General features: G+C 42.5%; 2 protein-coding genes across 4 annotated transcripts in view; one reads left to right on the top strand and one right to left on the bottom strand.

The window, feature by feature from the left end:
* Window positions 1-19,370, bottom strand: part of camkmt (calmodulin-lysine N-methyltransferase) — a 137,797-nt gene that overhangs the window by 20,828 nt on the left and 97,599 nt on the right. Inside the window, exons 11-13 of one of the 3 annotated variants that reach the window (XR_008829544.1) lie at window positions 10,425-10,533; window positions 4,562-4,634; window positions 2,189-3,869 (exon numbers count right to left, since the gene is read on the bottom strand). Coding sequence is in view for 2 of the 3 variants with exons in the window: in XM_056395244.1 (XP_056251219.1) it covers window positions 10,435-10,533 (99 nt within the window). In the remaining variant the exon portion in view is untranslated. Of the gene's footprint in view, window positions 1-2,188; window positions 3,870-4,561; window positions 4,635-9,102; window positions 10,534-19,370 lie in introns of those variants that run through there. The other 2 variants (XM_056395244.1, XM_056395243.1) reach the window with 2 other exon arrangements.
* On the top strand, window positions 16,499-19,166 carry LOC130181252 (piggyBac transposable element-derived protein 3-like). Its single transcript, XM_056395242.1, has 2 exons — window positions 16,499-17,757; window positions 17,973-19,166. Exons 1-2 carry the CDS (start codon window positions 16,695-16,697, stop codon window positions 18,698-18,700), a joined length of 1,791 nt encoding a protein of 596 aa, XP_056251217.1. The 5' UTR covers window positions 16,499-16,694; the 3' UTR covers window positions 18,701-19,166.

Raw genomic sequence — 19,370 nt, 5'->3', positions numbered from 1 at the left:
CTTGACAGACGACAGTCTGCCAGGGCCACAGGCTAGACTAAAGCTGGAGCTGAGGATTCGCCTTCTGCAGGATGAACCCAGGCCATAACACTGAAGCTCAGAGTCGAAACTCATTGGCTGGAGAAGTGGCTGCACTTATGGTGAGTCAGACACATACACACACCAACACACACACCCACCCACACAGAAATTCATATGGAAAATGATGAAGTAGACTACCTCCCCTATTCGTATTACTTAAAGCTCATATTCAGTATATCAGAAATATACTCTGCCTCTCTCTCTCACACACACACACATGCATACACACACACACACACAGACACACATTCTCTAAATCACTCACACAAGGTTGTGGTTATGGCTTAGGGAACACTCCAGCTCTATTCAATCAAACAGAGTACTCGGACTGAATCAGCTAAAGGTTAATTGCACCAATGTCCTTGTGCACATGTGCACGGGAAATGTTTGTGTGTGCGTGCATGCGAGTGTGTGTTTGTAAGGATGAGTGTATCTGCTGAAACTCTTACCCAACTGCTGTATTGAAGTAAAATGCCTTTTTGTCGCAGAAGGATTAGTGCGGACATAATCTATGTACATTTCCCCCTAAGGAGGCAGACAAGTGGCTACTGGAGTATTTACCTCCCTCATGCAGAATAGCCAGAAAATTGTTTGGAACAGGTGCATGCCACCCTGTAAGCCGACATAGAAGAAGACTGTGAGAAAAATGCTGTTCTACTCAGTACTTTTTAAGTGAAATTTTGTATTCTGCTGACTTTTGTTTCAGGTTTTTTCATATTTTTTTAACCCCCCATACACACATACAGAAGAACATTTTATGAATACAGCAAATAAAAAGAACAGGTTGAAAATACAGTATGTCCACAGTCTATTACAGTGGCTCACCGGGGTTGCGAGATAAATCTGAGGGGTTGCAATTTCATTAATGGGATAGGAGTGAATCAGAAACATTTTTCTGCTACACAGAATTACCTCTCTTTATTTCTGAGATCTCTAATCATTCTTTTTCTTTTGAAATATGGATATTTATATATATATTTATATATTTTATGCCTTTATTGAAACAATTTGAGAAGGGAAAATCACTTTTTTTGTACATTTCACAACTCAGACAGAAAACTTGTGACAAGGGGTCACAAGTGGACATCCTTTGGTTTTTAAGAGGTGAAAAAAAAAGCTTGGATAACACTGGTCTTTGATGAGGTTACAGCAATATCTTTTAACTATCCACTATGAGTAATGCAATCACTGCCAGAGACCACTTTTTCAGCCTGTAAAACAAGTGATCACACAAAACCCAAGCCTTTCAAAAGTATGCTTGTCAGACTACACTTAGTGATATATTAAAAAAAAAAAATTGAAATACCTAACTGATTTCCTCACTGGATGGGGTAAAAGTGTAGCAATAATTCACTGTTACATCCAGGATATGCACTCAAACCCAGGACTTGAAACAATGGTTATATCTGCATGTGCCAGAATTGGACCTTCTTTACAAAGCTGTATTTTGCCATACTGGTCTGGGGGGCCTAAGAGTCACTGGCAGAGTGCCGGGCTGCGGCCTCATTGACCTTCAAAGCAGAGCTGAGGGCCCTCTCCATCCCGCCGGCACCACTTGTGGCAGGAAGAGAGGCTCATTGACTGGCCCCTAATGGCCCCCTGGCCCACGGGAACATGGGTCGGCAGGTTAGAGCTGTTGCCCTGGCGACCACAGGCACATAGGCCAAAGACAGACAGGAGGGGGGACAGGAGAGAAGAGGGGAAAAATAGATGGAGAGATGGAAAAAACAAGGTGAGGAGGCAGGCAGACAGATGGCCACAGAGGAAGGTAATAAATCATAAATGAAGAGTTACAGAAAGTAGGACTGTCAGAAAGGCTGGTGCCATTCACACTGAACCACATCTGGACTTTTTTTCTTTAAACCCACATGTTGTGCTAGAGTAAATCTATTGTACAGTATAATACGGTTCCAGTTATATGTTTACCTTTATAGCTGTGAAAGGCCCATTGTGCTGTTTTATTTCCTCATAAATTGCAGGTATATATTTTTTTTTTTAACTGTTTTTTATTCCAATGATTACAAATATTACCAATGCAAGCAAAGTTTTAATATCCTAGATTTATGTTTTATCTATTCAAAGTTTTAGTGGGAGCGTTTCCCTTTTCTTTACATTTGAATCCAAGATTGCAGCTTAAAGGTTAAAGCTTCCATACAGTCAAAAATGTGCTCTGCTCATTGTTGCTTCACCTGGCTGCTTGGCCTTCACTCTGCAGCGTGATGTGCTGTATGCTGTGGTGAGTTTGACACCAGAAGGCTGTTTTCACATTCTGCTGCTGCTCACCTGAAATCTCAGAGATCTCTCGTGTCCAGCAGCTAAACCTTAGAAATAACAAATATTTACATATTCATTGATTCAGGGTCTTTCAGTGAGGTAGGTAGAGAGAAGGTGTAATGCAGATGTAGACGTAAGGTGTATGTATGAAGACTCAGACTAAACAAATGTTTTGTGGAAAAAAAAAAACATCAGACATTCCAAGCAGAGTATTTTTATACTACATGTCTTAATACCTGCCTAGAGGGGGTCTTTAATGAATCAAGGGGGCAAATTATGCATGGAATTACTTTTTTATTTTAATTTGTAAATAATCTTGAAAAATATACATGTTAATTTTCTCATTTAAAATATTAGTTGGATATCAACAGGGAGCCTGGTTTAATTGTTGTATCAAATAATTACGTACAAAATAATCACACGAGCAATACAACTGGCTGCTTGGTTGGTTGCTGAATTTACTGACTGGTTGTCTCATTCATTAAACGTAAAGATTTGGTGGCTCCCTGAAAAACTCACTGTTTCACAGGCTGATTGATGGCCTCACTGATTAACTGACTGACAAAGTCACAGGCAGACAAAAGCACAGAGAGCAGCTGCTTGTATGCAGAGAGGCAGGTGTTAATTCAGCCCGGCTCCTACAGTGGCTAATGTCGGCCCTCTACCATTAAAAGTAGGGTAAATACTGCCACAAGAGACTGTCAACATTTACAGGAGAGACTCTCAACCAACACAAACCGTTTGTGTCGTTCTATATGTCTCGCAGTCTGTTTCCTTTCTCTCTCTCTCTCGCTCCTTGTCTCTTACTTCCAAAAGCCTGACCTAATCAGCGATAAGTTGAGGGCTTTCGTCAACAGCACAGCCCCTTCAATTAACAGCCTACTATAAGCTTGTGTGTAAGCATCACTGTACCCAGTGAATGTGCATATATAATAGCGTGTGTGTGTGTGTATATTGCCAGCCTCCAGACTGACCTCAGCTCGCTCCAGTCAGTCAGCTAATAAGTCAGTCAGTCAACTCAGCCTCCTGCACATGCGAATGGAGAGGTTTAATGGGTATTAGAGATGGAAGGGCTGAACAGGTAAATGAGGATAAATACAAGCAGCCTATAGAGCCAGGAAAGCCTCCGAGAGAACAAGTGGGAGTCAACACAGAACAGATTTTGAGTGTTTACGTGTGTGAAACACATCCATAAGTGACAAAAGCTTGTTCCTTTAAAAGATACGCTGTAATAAACAGGGTAAAAGCCACACGTTTCCCACTCTGTATAGACAGTATCCTATTCCACCCAGCTCCAGGTGACTATATTAATACCACAGAATTCCACCTCCACATATTTCTCAATTCCATCTCCTGTAATGGAAAACATTATTGTTGTCAAGGCCAGCATCAGGTGTGTGTACGAGGAGGACTGTGATTGTGGTGTGTGTTTGTGTGCACGTGGGTGCGACGGGGTGGGGGGGTTGGTGGTGGTAGCTCCCACTCTGCCACGTCAACTCATACTCGATGGCTTTCTAAATTAAAAAAAACAGAAAAAAAAAATGCTCTCAGGGACTTTGCTGCATTCCACTTCATGAGCACAAACAAACGGACCAAAAAGCCATTCTGGAGGGAAGAGAGGGAGGTGGGTGGGGGTGGAGGGGCAAGCAGAAAAAGCCCCTTAAAAAACACAGAGAGGTAAAGAGGTGGGGTGGGGGCACGGCGGGAAGGGGGGGTTGAGCAGGAAGGCAAGCAGACGGAGCTGAAAAACCAAAGTGACTCCACTACCGATAATGAGCGGATCATTTAAAAAGCCCTCCTCAAATTGCCTTGAGGAGGAGAAGAGAGAGGAAAAGGCTTGAAAGGTTTTGAGAGATTTGGGGCGATGGACAGAGTGATGTGGGGGGTGGGGGTGGGGGTGGGGGCTGGGGGTGGTGGAGGGGAGGTGGGGGTTAGAAAACAGAGCAGGGGACGTGTAAACATGTTGGGGTGTGAGATGCGCACACTATACAATCACACATACAGTATATACACTGAAACCTCTGGTATATTCATGTTTGTGTGTGACAGTGTGCAGGTCAAACTGTCACAGGTGTACTGGTGTAGTTGACCACCTGAACCCACCTGGCACACACACCATCTGTAGCTCGACACTGAGCCCTGGTAGAGTGTGGGAAAACTGTGTGGTCTATATATATATATATATATATATATATTACATACATACATTTTCTATGTTGAATTGCAGGTCATGGCGAAACAGGCAGCCACCTATGAAGTGTCCTCTGAACTACTTAACTCTAAAAAGAAAAACAAAGCAAGGAAGTTTGTCAGTGAAAACAGATGAAGTAAAATACACAGGCTTAACAATAACAGTCAATCCATTTGGCCCAGATCAGATTAAACACTTGCTGTTGCCCTTGTATTTCAAAATCAAAAATTAAGACGTGTTAAGACATTTTAGAGAGCTGCAGGAACTGTGGCACCAAAAACATGCCAGTCAAAGTGAGGGCAGAAACTGTATTGATATACAGAGTGTGTGAAATGTGTATTTGTGCATATTTGCTGTCATGCAGTAGTGGCAACCAAGCCAAGGCCCTGGGGATGCCAGCTAGCTGGCGGCAGAGTATCGACAAAGCACAACACGATACAACGTGTCTGGACTGCAGCTGAGCCCATGGTGTGTTAATGTGTAGTGAGGAAGATCTTTGCATTTGTCTATGTGTGTGTCAGTATACCAGAGCCGTTGGCATGCAACTGTGACCAGCGGGGGTAGATGCTGTGTATCAGGAGGTGGGTTCCATTGCTCTGTTTGTGTGTTTGTGGGATGGTGGGATGCGAACAGAGGATATTGTGCCACTGGGGCACAGGGGGTGACCATGTTGGTTTCCAGCTTCCCTGCCTGCTTTTCAAAAGTTGAAAAATTTGCACATACACATTTTTATACATACACAGTGGCCAAGAGGGCTTAATGAACTTAAGACTAATGTGAGTGAGTTATCATCGGACTCTGCTCTTTCAAGCTTTCAAGTGTATTTCAGCTTGTTGTTTTGGTTTTACAGCTTTGGTTCCCTAAGGCAGCTGTTATCAGCACCAAAGCTCTAATAAACCAACTGTACGCTACCTACTCAGCACCAAACATCAGCCAGACAAAGTTAGCAACTAGCTGATGAACATAGTTGAGAATTCAGCAGCTAAACTGAAAGAAATTTCCCTCAGGAGTAGTCCAGACCAAAACAGAGACAAAGGACGGTGAATATTGGGCTTAAATTGTCCAACATGGCCAGAAACACATCAAATGAATCCTAATGTTTTAACTGTGTTCTTACATTCAACATATCAACTTAACAAGGTAATATTATGTCATTGTTGTGTTTACAGCTTATCTCACTGCTCCAAAGTGGCCATACAATGAATAATTGTAGATTTAAGAAAACACAAGTAATGGAAAAAACAACACGTTTCATTTAGAAAGAAATCTGGAAATAAATCAAACAAAAGCAAACTGAGACAGCAAATGATGATATATAGGAAATCTTTAGAAAAGACAGTTAAGTTTCAAGTGAGAAGTTTCCAGGGGACACTACGTTGAGCTTTCTCCACCACATTAGCAATGTTTGAATCTTTCCATGTTAACAATTTTGTTGTCTTCCACCACCATCCGCCCCTCACTTCCTTCCAGCCCTTGCTCTCTTTCCCTTTCTCCCTCCTCCCTGTGCTCGCCTTTCTCCCCCTCTCTTCTTTTCCTTCCCTCTCCATCTTGACACAGTGCACTGAGCCTAATCGTGGATAATTGGGTGGGAGGGGCAGTGGGCCGGCCCTGCCTTTGTGTGCAAAGGGCAAGTGGTCAAGTTAATGGGGCCCTTGTGTCGAGCTGGGAGCACTCTGTCTCTCTCTTTTTCTCTGTTCGATTACTCACTCGGTCAGTCAATCTCAGTCTCTCAGTCAGCTTCTCTTTTCTTTCATGGGTGAAGCTTTTCCCCGCTGTTTCGATCTAGTTTCACCTCATTTCCAGCTGTCTCATTTCGCCTTTCCCTCCAGCCATTCAGGGTGTCTTTCCCCATTTCTTTTCTCTCCTCCTCCTCTGGCTTCTTGTCTTTTTCAGCCTCTCTCTCTCTCTCTTTCCCTCTCTCTCCTTGCCTCTGTCTGCAGCTTTTTCTATCTCCTCTCTCTGTCTCTCTGGCAGAGTGTTGGGGAGGAGAGAACAGACCTCTTTAAAATATCAAAAGACAGATCAGGAGGCCTTGCTGGTCCCTCCCTTTCTACTAACTCTCCCTCCCTCCTTCTGACTGATAAACAGAAGAGTGAGCCTGCAGGATTAGCTGCTGTGTACTGCCTTCCCTCCCTCCTCTATCCCTCTCTCTTTTCTTCCTGTGGAGAAGTAGACTGTTGACTGGTCTTGATATATGTGTGTGAGCACTAAGTGTGTGTATCTGTGTGTGTTACCTTGTCTGGCACCAGCTTAGCCTACAGGAGGCCATTGTGTTTGAAACACAGGCCACAGCCGATCTGGGCCTGAAGGAAACTTTATTACATCTGTGAGCATTCAACACTGGATTTTTAATAATGTAACACACGTTTTTTCACAAGCGGCTTTGTGCCCCCCCCCCCCCGTAATGCACATTCATTGAGGAAAAACATATTAGAGAAAATCTATAATATGAAGGGTGACAGAGTGTAAATTGTTTTTTTTTTGTTTATTTTTGTGAATGTAATGAAATAATTTGTACAAGGTTTGAACAAGGTTTTATTACTGAAATAAAGCCATAACTCTAGCTGAATTATGACATTGCTCTTTGTACATTTTCAAATGGACAAATTAAAAAGAAATAAAAGTCCAGAGTCCAAGTTTTCTTGAAGAAAATGTATTTATTTTTATTCATTCACCAAAAAAAGAGAATCACACACTCTTACACTGCAAAGTACAACATTCAACCCGCTGATTACAATGAAGGAGAGGGAATTTAATAGACTGAAACTCACTATATTAGGCCATGTCCACACTGAAGTAAATAAACTGAAACATTTCACTGAAGTATCTACAGTTTTCAGTTTCTTCTGTTATGTCACCAAAACCTCCAAAACAATATAAAAAGCTTGAAGCTATTGTATTAGACCATGCACAGAACAATTGAGCCAGCAGCTTCACACCAGGCCGCATGCTAATTTTTTCATCAGTATATTTGAAAATGTCCGCTGTCCCTACACAGCAAAATGTTACAGAAGCAGCTTCAACTTGTTCGACATGTTCAGGTTTTGGTGATTGAGTGCAGAAAGAAGGCCAAAAAAAGTAGATCCAATTAGAAATTGATCTGGGGTAGTGTGGACATGGCCTGCAAATGACCAACAATTCAAAATTTGATAATCAAAATAATAGTTTAGAACATCCCACAATATAGTGTCAAAAATCTGTTGGAACAGAACTCCTCTGTGGTCTTCTCTATACCAACTGTTGGATTTCTCACTTGATATTAGCAAATCCAAACAAAGATCTAGCGATTGTCTCTGAATTCTCGTCTGTCCGCTGATGTCACAGTGAGAAGTGGTAAATGTCCTCGCATACAGCACTATTATCACAACAGGAAGTGACGGCATCACCACGTGAAAACGGGACATCACAACAGCTGCTGGGCGCACCGCGTGATGAGGTTTGCCGCTAACAGAGGCAGTGATGTCGCAAGAAGCAGCAATGCAGCGCAGATGTCACAGTAAAATGGTTGTAAAATGACATCACTGTTAACGGTGGTGACGTCACACCAGACAGTGATGAAGTCGCTGCTCACAGTCACAGTTGGGATGGTTTTTATGTGTTAGCCCACAGATATCAAAGGTATACAGCAAACTGCATTACAGATAAAAATGTAATTAAATACACTTCTAAACCTTTGCAATGCAATTTAAGTCCTCAAAGCATTGAGACCACTGATAAAAAAAGGCTTAATTTACTTTTCAGAGTAGTTACACAAAGGGAATACTTTTTTTTATTTTTGAAGGTGGATTATTTTTTTTTTAACATGAGGAATGTAAACAGTAGCCACTGGGAGATACTGCATAGCTTCTTGGCTGTCGTACACAGCAATGGATCACAGTGAAATATGGAAACACCTTACTAGTGATAGGTACAGCTTTAGGCTCGAATGACCCACTGACACTTGGCGTCGTTTTAAGATCGCAAGAAAGAAGAAGGAGCAGCTGAATTCAAGGGAAAAGACCTGAGTAAAACCGTGTTGATAGAAAAAATGCCAACAGAAAATCGAGGGGCAGGTGACCTGCAACGTGTAAAAGTTTTTGCTCTTGAGGTTATTAGAAGATTGTGGGACTTTTAAGAACTATGATTCCACGTAGTTTATCAATTTGAAATCATATTCTAACTACAGACGTCCACTGGATGTGGCTGCGTTGTGTTGTGTTCCTCAGCTGATTTTCAACTGTTTTGAAGAATTTTATTTGTGTTTTACATTCATACTGAAAACACATTTGCAGCTCATTTTTTGTCAATGTAGTGACATACTTTGTGGCTAAACTTTACTTATTGTATCTCGTTCAGATTTTCTGAATAGTGTATATTAGCAGAAAGAAAAGCAAGAAGAGGTGACATAAACAAGCAATTTCAATCAATTATCAAGATGTGCACGAGCAGCCTCAGAAACAGATCTGGCATGTGTGAAGCGAGAGGCTTCGGTCACAGGGCCAGTGCACATTGGAGGTAAGAAACCATTGAGAGGTCTGCATTATAAAAAAAATGAAGAAAGAAGCAAAAAAGATGCAAAGAAATCTCATGGATTTTTTAAAAACTATTCCACAGTATTGGGGTCACTTGTCAATAAATGTGTGCATGTATTCTCTCTCTCTGTCACTCTTTAGACTCACTCGCTCTTCCTGAAGCTGGACTCAGAATTGAAACTTTTTAACAGCGTGCAACAAACTCTTTTAATAAACCACGCGTGGAGAAGGGGCTGGAGGTGATGTTGGTGGGGTTATAGAGTCGGAACAAGTGTCTGTTGAATAGTTCAAACCGCGATTATAACACCAACAGAGCTGTGTAAAATTAAATCAAAATTTAATGTGGTGTGGACTGGTTGTATCCATGGCGATGTTGCTGTGTACTATGCGAGCTGCAGCTCCTGAGCTGCAACAACTGCTCATTAGTCTCTATGTTAATGCACTGGTGTAATTAATGCACAAAAGAAATTCTTAATACTGACCTCTGACTGGGTGAATGACTTGTATTAGAGGAACTTAAAGCGGGAGAAGAAGGGAACAAAGAGAAATAAAGACAAAGTAGAGGAAACTGTGTGCTGCTCTACAGTCTGTGACAGTTAATGAATAAGATCCGGCCTCAGTGCTGGGGCCAAAAAAATCAGAGGCAGAAGTTCATACCGACTGGTTAAAGAGGGCCAACTGACTGAATAACTAACACCTACAGTACGACTGGCTGAGGAAATGTCCATATCCCTGACTGACTGAACAGCTAGTTAACTGACAAAACAACTGACTGGCTTGTTGGCCGGGGTGAAGTGAAGTACTGACGGTTACCTGACAATGTGGCAATGTGGTTCACTTTCCTGGATGGTTGAGGTACCAAATGGATGAGTAGAGGAGGGATCAGGTGTCTTTTCAACTACTGTTATGACAGGCCACCTGATTAAAGGGCTGACTGAAGTTTTTTACAACATGGCACATGGTTAAACCTACTAGCTATAAATATATCCATCTCTGTTTTCCCCTCAGCTACAGTAAATGTATCCCTGCTGCTTTGGAAATGAGGTTGTTCTTCAGCAGCACATCAAACTATAAAACATGCACACTCAAATATCCTCTGCACCATCTGGTGAGAAATCCTCTCAGCGGCCGATGTAAATATAAAAATGTCTCAAAACGCTGACAACTTGATTTTCTCTCCTTCTCAATTTAACTAAACACTGAGACAAACGCAACCCTACTGTATTCTAATACTGCTCTTCCAGTGCAATTCTTCCCCCTCACTTAGATCACATGTGGATCACGTTGTTGACACGACTCTGTAGCATCATTCCATCTCAAATAACCAAAAGCATGTGGAGTGGTGCTGTGTGGAGATGAGGGCTCACTTGTTTTGGTTTACTGAGAGTGGCTGACAGGTTGAGGTCCTTTGGTCAGGGTGATGAGGAGAGGATAGTGGATGTTCTCGTCGTACGCTTCTTTTCCCTCTCTCTGCATCTGAAAAGCACAAAAGCATGAAAAGCTTTAACGACACCGACTCAAAAAATTTGCTTGGTAGAATATAGTTTGGTAGAATATTTTCTCTAATCTTATCAGTATTTCAATACAGCCGGCTGCCTACAGACAGACACAGGCCGACAATTTCGAAAATGTTATCATTTCTCTCAGCGGACCTTTAATTTGAAAACCCTGTCAAGAACATCATACCAGCAGCATGACAAATTAGATGAAGGTAATGTGTAGTGAAGAGCAGCTGTTCATCAACCTTGTTATTAAAAGTAAAAACAAAAGAAGGGGCAGTAATTGGAAAAAAAATACCTCCCGATATGAAACATGCATTAAACTTAGTGTGAAACTACAGTAGTTTTAATGCCTTCCTTCATTAGGTGGTCATATAGTGGCACAGAAACACACACACACCCATTTGATAACTATACACACCTATATAAATTCTTATGGAGTTTTATGAGCACTACCACAATTCATCTGCAAGGTACCATCAAGATTTAACTAGCTTAGTATCCCACATCTCAGTGCAGTAATCTGCGCATGAGGGCTGAAACTAACAATTATTTTCATCATTGATTTATCTTTTAATTATTTTCTTAATTAATATTTTTCATTACAATTTCCTAAAGTCCAAGACCCAAAGATATTCAGTTGTAATGTTGTAAAATAAAACAAGCAAAAACAGCAAATTGTGATATTTGAGAAGCTAGAACAAGGGAAGTTGGCAATTGTGCATCAAAAATGAGTTAAATAATTAATTGATTATACAAATAGTTGCCGATCAATTTTCCATCAGTCAGTTAATTGACTAATTGTTCCAGTTACATTATGCATACCCCTGCACACGCGAACCCTCTCACTCTCAAAAAGACACTCTCACTCTCAAACACACACACACACACACACACACACACACACACACACACACACACACACACACACACACACACACACACACACACACACACACACACACACACAGCTTTGTGGGGTGCCCATGTGGTGCCCACTCAGTGCCCTTTTAAGCAGACTTGGCAGTTTGGGCATGCACCACCTAATCAGCTCGCTCAGCGTCTGGCCAAATGATCAGAGACTTATGAAAGTGAGTTTAGTGGGTCTGCTCATGTGAGTGTGTGTGTACATGTTGTGTGGTGAGAACAGGATAGTGCAGAACTGTGTGAAAAGGTTTCTTCACAACAAACAGAAACTCAGACTGACCCTAAATTCACTTCCGTCAGCGGCATCTGCGGCTCCGCAAGTGACCTCCCATCCAACCCAAGCCTACTTACATTACGAGCTCACTGACTGCTGACTGTGGGCTGAGTTCACAACAAATTAGGTTGTTTTTGGAACTTATGAAAATCATGACGTTGTGGGTTGCAGTTGTTCTTGTTTTATTCAAATTTCCCAGCATCAAAATATCTGGATCAGCCTTTAGGTACTTTAAATGTGCACCACACAGCAACTAAAAAACCTATAAGACAATAATTGTTCATTTTAACTTATCATCATGAAAGTGTGTCATAGAGTGATGCTATTAATTTTTAAAAAGGAGAACATCCAGACTACTCCTCGACTATAAGCGACTATAGATATTTTTTCTTTCACTTCTTCTCTAAATTAAGGAGGTCTGGGTGAAACTACAATCACCTGCAGGTCTCTCACTTTGTTTGGCTGGACAACAATAAATGAACAAGACAGTTGTGCACATAGTTATGAAATTACAGGAGTATTAGAAGTCTCATTTGGTGTTAGGCCTTTTAAAAAGAACAGGTCAACCAAAGTGCCTTGTTTGGAAATTTTAAATACAATTAAATAATTAAGAAATATAACTGTAAAAATAATTTTGCCATCAAGCCAAAGAGATTAACCTGGGTCAACTTGTGCCACAGCATTGTGTGTTACATTGTGTTACACATCCAGAAGCAGTTACAAGTTGGTGTATGTAAACGTCAGAGGTACACAGGTGTAAAACCAGAGACGAAGGTGGTATGAACAGTGTTTGAAGATATAGTCCATGATGTAAATGGCTACCTGAGGTTCTGCTTCACATCCTACCTTGACACAGCTCTATCACGTGTCTCATCGCTCCTACTCCCATACCTTCCCCTGAGAAAGTGAGAGATCTCCCCTTCTACACCTTCTCTCCTCATCGAGCCTTTTCTTCCCCCAGTTTCTGTTCTTTTCATTGAATATGAACAAACTGCTCATGTCTGCCTCTCCCCTCTCGTTCCTCCCCTCCCTTTCTCCCCAAGTGCCCTTCATGTGTGTTATCATCCTGTGGCCATCCCTCCAGGCACCGGCCGGTGGTTGAACCTGTGACCCCCAGAGAGAGCTGGAGAGAGAGAGCGAGAGAGAGAGAGCGAGAGAGAGCAGACAGCCCAGGGGGTGGTTGGGCGTGGAGGGGCAGCTGCCTGCCCCCCATGCTAAGCCTGCTATGGGGACCATGGCCAGCATTCACATTCAAATTCTACCAGGCGGAAGGAGCAAGAAAGCGATAGATAGAGGGATGGAGGGATAGAGAGGCGAGAGGAGGGGGGAGGCCTTAACGCGGTGAGGGCTGAGAGCTCGCAGAGGTGAAAAGTTTAACAAGCAAAGCTGTTCCTCCTGATCGCAGGCTGCCTAATCAGCTTCATGGGTGGCTGGCTAAATCGGCTCTCAACCCAGCCCCCTACCCCACCACCCTCACAATCTTTTCTCTTTTTTTCCCTTTCCAAGGTGCAAGTCATTTATTTTATTGCCACTTTCGCCTCAGCTTCTGTCTTCCTCTCTCGTGCTCTCATTTCGCCTCTCTATTTCTCTGCCTCCTGCTTTTTCTCATTTTTTCTTGCCCTGCTCGCGTAGACCAGAGAGAAAGTGAACAAGGTGGAAAAAGAGAGATGAGGGGGCTCTGAGACAAGGGAGGAACGGATGAACCGGATGTCTGGGGTCTCTCTCGGCAGGATTAGGAAACAGAGAATGAGGGATTGGGTGGATGGAGAGATGAGTAGAGGAAGGGATAGAAGGACAGGCTTGAATAAATAGAGAAGTGGGTCGTGATGTAGGAAATGGGAAGATAGAGGGGAACAGAGGGAGGGAGAGTAGAGAAGGGTGAAGGAAGATATGTCGGAGAAAGGGGGGAGGGAGGAAAGGGGGTAGCCAGGAGAGAGAGAGAGAGAGAGAGAGAGAGAGAGAGAGAGAGAGAGAGAGAGAGAGAGAGAGAGAGAAAGAGTGAAGGAGGGAGGCAGAACGAAGGAGGCAGGGAAGAGAGTGTGAGTGCATGGACACAGTGGGGATACTATTAATGCATGTGAGAGAGACGGGGGATCCACACATGTGCACACACACTCTCTTGCATGTGTGTGTGTGTGTGCATGTGCGTTTGAGAGAAATTAAAATTCATGACTCTCTCTTCACAACCATTTGAGTAACAAGATTAAGATGGCGGGTTAGAAAATAGCGCTGGCATTATCAGGCTGCTTGCAGTCCCTCCAGCTGCTTGCCTCTCTATTCCACAACAGTGGGGATAAGAGGATAACGCACTAGCCCTGTCTGCCCGTCCCAGCACACGCCTTACACTCACAGTCACACACACACTCTCTCTCTCACACACACACACACACACACACACACACACACACACACACACACACACACACACACACACACACAGTTCTTAGACACACTACCGCTGCACATCGGGCCTGCCTGCTGTCGGCAGTCCCTCGAGTGTGTTTGTGTCAGAGGGCGAAAGTGTGTGTATGTGTGAAAAACTGCAGAGTAGCGAGACGGGGTCTAGAGATGGTTTGTAAAGAATTGCTACAAAAAAGAAAAACTCCCTGCTCTCTCCCTTTTTAACACAAATACATGCAAAGCAAACATGAAGACTGGCAGTATATTCCAAACAAAATCAAATTTGACGTGTGTCAAAGCCGGCGTGGCGAGGAATGCCAGCATACCCACAGCTACTGTGGGGTACGTTTGTTTAACAGCATCTGTGCCAGATGGAGGAGCTTGTGAGTCGCTAAGGGAGCATGAAAAGAAGAAGTAAACTCTGATTTTCAGTGGAGCGTGCGGCTAACTTGACAAAGATTGGGAGATAATTCATTATGATCATTTCACAGCTTTCAGTGGTATCGTATCACTGAAGCTCTGTTGTCCATGCTAATGACTCCAACCAACATGTATTAAATTAAAGTTTTATCTGTTGTACTGAAGATTCATTTGATTATGTTACATGTGATATTGCAAACATTTGCCATTTAATGATATATTGATATAATACTTAGTACTTATTTCAACTGTACTGCACTGTTGACACTCACATGTGACACATATTTGAACTGCAGTGGCCGAGTTTGGCCTTGTTTTTTAAGGTTACAGCAGATTACAGAATCTGTTCACTCAATACTAGATTTAGATTTATTTTCTAATATTTTCTTACACAAAATATTATAAATCATACAACATATCACAACATATAAAATGTTTGTTTTTTTAAAGTATGTGACGCACCCTTTTTTTTTTTTAAATAAACAAAATCTAACTAAAGGCTGAGGCAGCAACAGTGAAAGTTAATTTAGTATAACAGAGAGCGTTTACTTACAAACTAGAGGAATTGGGATTCTCAGTATAAAAAAAAACATATAAGCTTTTCAGTTTCAGATTTTCCTCAAAATGTATATGTATGCTTTTGGTAGAGACGTCTTTGATTGTTTTAAGCCACAGTGAAAGTAAATCCATAGTGTGTGTTCCACTGTCGAGTCTGATATGCATTTTCTTGTGTTCTGGTCCACCCACTGAAAGTAAATATAGCTGAAGAAAGCTAATCTGTAGTGTAAATGAGCAGCAGCTGCTCATTTGGATGTCTGTGTGTGTGTGTGTGTGTGCGTGTGTGTGTGTGTGCGCGTGTGTTTATGTGCATGGTGGCAGTGTATGTTTCGCTGTGATATCATCATGTGGTGTGTGCGTTTGTGTGTAATGTCTGGCCAATATGCTGTCTGAGTGATGTCTGGTCTGTGTGGGATTGTGATATAGCTTGTTTCTTAGCTGTGTGCGCAGTGTGTGTGTGTGTATGTGTGTGTGTTTGTGTGCCTAGAATGGTCAGTCAGGCACATACAAGCGAATACGCACCCGCGCACACACACACACACACACACACACACACACACACACACACACACACACACACACACACACACACACACACACACACACACACACACACACACAGAAAAAAAAACACACAGGGGTTGTTCAGAGTGTTCATCAGAAGATAAGCAGAGGAGACTTAATCACCTTCAGTTGTGAGGGGGGCACTTCAACTTGTCCTCATATCCGCACACAGCACCTGACCCCACTGTGTTTGTGTTCCTGTGTAACAGTGTGTGTTGCTAAGATGGAAGTGTGCATTTCAACAGTGAGCTGAATGGTCTGACAGACCCCTGGCATACCAAAGAAAAGAAAACCAAAAAACAGCATAATTTCATGATGCTCTTTTTTAACCCATAAGGACCCACGGTGACACGGTTGTCTCACGCCCTATTAATGCTCAGGATGGTTCCATGTTAAGTTAATCCTTGATTTTTCACTCATGAAGTCCCAGAGTAACACCTATAGCGCATTTATGATAGGTCATGTGACCAGTGGGGTGATCATGTGTTTCCATACCAACCGACTGAACTTGACTGAAAGTTGCATTTGGAAAAACCAGCTACCTAGCTAATTTGAAGCTGCTCTTTCAGAGGCTAAAAGGTAAGATTTATCCAATTCAAGAATTGCAATGTTTAAATATCATGCTGTTTGTTAAAAATAAACTATTGTTTACACATTTCTTGAAGAACTTTGTATAAAACGATCAATTAAATATTGGTGTGACACAAATGTCACATCGGCAATTAGCCTAAAAACGGTTGAAAAAAATTGTTGTGACTTATGTGTCACAATAAGAAAACTAATCATGATCTGATCAGTTTACTTGGCTGATTCAATTATATTTAGTTATATATTGTTTATTCTAGCTTAATTGAACCAATATCAGTTATATAATTTTATTCATGGGTTGCAATAAGACCTGTTGGGCACCAAGTAGCTAGCTACTAAAATGGCAGGTCTGGGACTACATCATGACATCAGGCAAGGCATGAATATTTACCATTTTTTCTCTCTAGATGAACAGGGAAAAGAGATGGGATTGGGATAAGCATAGCCAGTTCATTCTGGACATGATTCAGAATGGAGATGAAAGTGAGATTGAGGGATTTGGTGGTACCAGCTCAGATGAAGACGATCCTGTCGAAGATCCAGATTACACTCCCTTGAATCAGGAGTCAAGTGAGTCTGAATGTGAGTCAGAAGAGGAAATACCTCAACCAGAAGGGGAAGTGTCTCAACCAAGAGAAGTACCTCAACCAAGTACCTCAACCAAGAAACATCTTACTGGCCAAGAAAATAAGTTCTCTTGGAGAAAGAAACCTTTTGAAGCCCCTGACTGCACGTTCAAAGGAGAGAGTGTCACACCTCCAGACGAGCTTCCCACTCCCCTGCAGTACTTCAGGAGGTTCATTACAGAAGAGATGATAGAGTCATTGATGGAGCAAACCAATCTGTACAGTGTCCAAACCACTGACACGCTCAAGAATGTGAACACCACAGTCAAGGAGCTGGAAATCCTAATTGGCATGTACCTGCGCATGGGTCTTTGCCAGCTTCCAGGAAACCGTACCTACTGGGAAAACAACACAAGGTGTGCCATGGTAGCTGATAACATGTCACGCAACCGTTTTCAGACCCTCCTCGCATCTCTCCACTTCGCTGACAATACGGATTCATCAAACAGGCAAGAAGGGGACAAATGCTGGAAGATCCGTCCATGGCTTGATATGTTCCGCAAACAATGTCTTGAGATCACCCCAGAAGAGTACAACTCTATCGATGAGCAAATGGTGTCTTTCAGAGGAACGCGCAGCCCAATAAGGCAGTATGTCAAGAGCAAGCCCCACCCCTGGGGATTCAAGATCTGGGCCCGTTGCACTTCCACAGGAATCCTCTGTGATTTTCAGGTGTATGAAGGTGGCACTGGGAAAAGAACCACATTTGGCATGGGAGGAGACGTGGTGCTCAAGCTGTGTGAAACTCTTCCACCAGGCCAGAACTACAAAGTGTTCGCTGACAACCTGTTCTCTTCAGCACCACTGGTGCTTGAGCTTCTTCAGCGGCAGATCTTCTACACAGGTAACAGACACACACACACACACACACACACACACACACATACTGACACACATATGCACACTGACATACACTGACACACACAGGTATTAACAACATAAACAATTATCATCTTTCACTATTGTCCTATTCTCACTTTTGTCTTATTCTCCTGTATCCTCTCTTGTTTTTGTTTCTAGTTTTGTCACTCATTTTGTCTTATTGTTTATGTATTACAGGAACACTCCGCAGCAATCGCTTGTCTGGATGTCAGCTTGAGGATGACAAGAGTCTTGCCAAGAGAGGCAGAGGATCTTTCGATGCCAGGGTGGAGAAAGAGGGATCCATGGCCATTGTAAAGTGGCATGACAACAGATCGGTCACCTTGATCTCCTCTCACACAGCAGTGGAACCACAGGACAAAGCTCACCGCTGGAGCAAACAAGAGAAAGCATTCCTTGACGTCAACCGGCCACACATCGTCAAAGAGTACAACACCTTCATGGGGGGGGTTGACCTCATCGATGGATGTATTGCCAGGTACAAATACAACATGAGGTCACGGAGGTGGTACATCTACCTGTTCTGGCACAGCATCATGCTAGCCCTGGTCAACGCGTGGCTGACCTACCGCCGTGACTGCAAGCTGCTTGGTCAGAGGCCACTAAATCAAAGAAGATTCCAGGCAGAGGTGGCAACTAGCCTCATCCTCATCCAGGCAGAAAGGGGGCGCCCATCACTCGACAGCAAAACCCCATCTCCACCAGCACCTCCCAAGAGAGTCCGTGTCGGAGTTCCTGATGATGTTCGTCTGGACCAGGTTGCACACTGGCCTGTGAAATGTGCCAAGCGTGGCCGCTGCAAAATCTGCAAAACCAATGCAACCACCACCGTCTGCGAGAAATGTGACGTGCGTCTCTGCTTCACTGAAGAGAGAAACTGTTTCAAAACATACCATTTTGCCTAGGCACACACCCAAACCCCTCTGCTAAATAGGTAATCCACCAGTAGTTCAAGCTCTGGCCTTCATCCCTATATTTCTACTTTGTCCAGAAACAAATCTGTTACAAATTCCACAAAAGTTGTTGAGCTTTTAGGTTATTCATTGTGGAATTACAAATGTTATTATTCTGGTGAGCTTTGACAACCTGTTAGAGAGTAGAAAAGGATCAATAGTGATCAGTGGTGTGAAGTGGAAGGCAGGGACAGTGTTATTGATATCATTTCCTTCCATAATTATTAAGATAAGCAGCTAAACCTACTCTATGAGGCATCATGTTTTTTTCATTGTTCAGATGGTACTTTTCTTGTTGTTGATCTGAGAAAATGCCTAGACTAAACCTACAAAGAGTTTTTTTTTTCATTATTAAGATGTTATTTATGTTGTTGGATGTTGATCTGAGGATATACAAATAAAAAGACAAAGAAATACATTCTCAGGCTGATTTATTTAAAAAAATTTCAGATTAAGGTGTAACATATAATTTAACTATTTTACGCCCGAAGTGACATCCAAGTCACTTTTGAGATCTTTGCCACCTAGTGGCAGAATTTTGAAAATTTTTTGAGAAATGTGTTCTATGTGCTCTATTTAATCTGTTTTATGCCCCCCATAATTTTCCTTGCGGTAGAAATGG

The sequence above is a fragment of the Seriola aureovittata genome, chromosome 14, assembly GCF_021018895.1.
Source record: "Seriola aureovittata isolate HTS-2021-v1 ecotype China chromosome 14, ASM2101889v1, whole genome shotgun sequence".
NCBI lineage: Eukaryota > Metazoa > Chordata > Actinopteri > Carangiformes > Carangidae > Seriola > Seriola aureovittata.
Note: the sequence above shows the minus strand (reverse complement) of the source record. Positions and strands in the feature narration are given on the sequence as shown.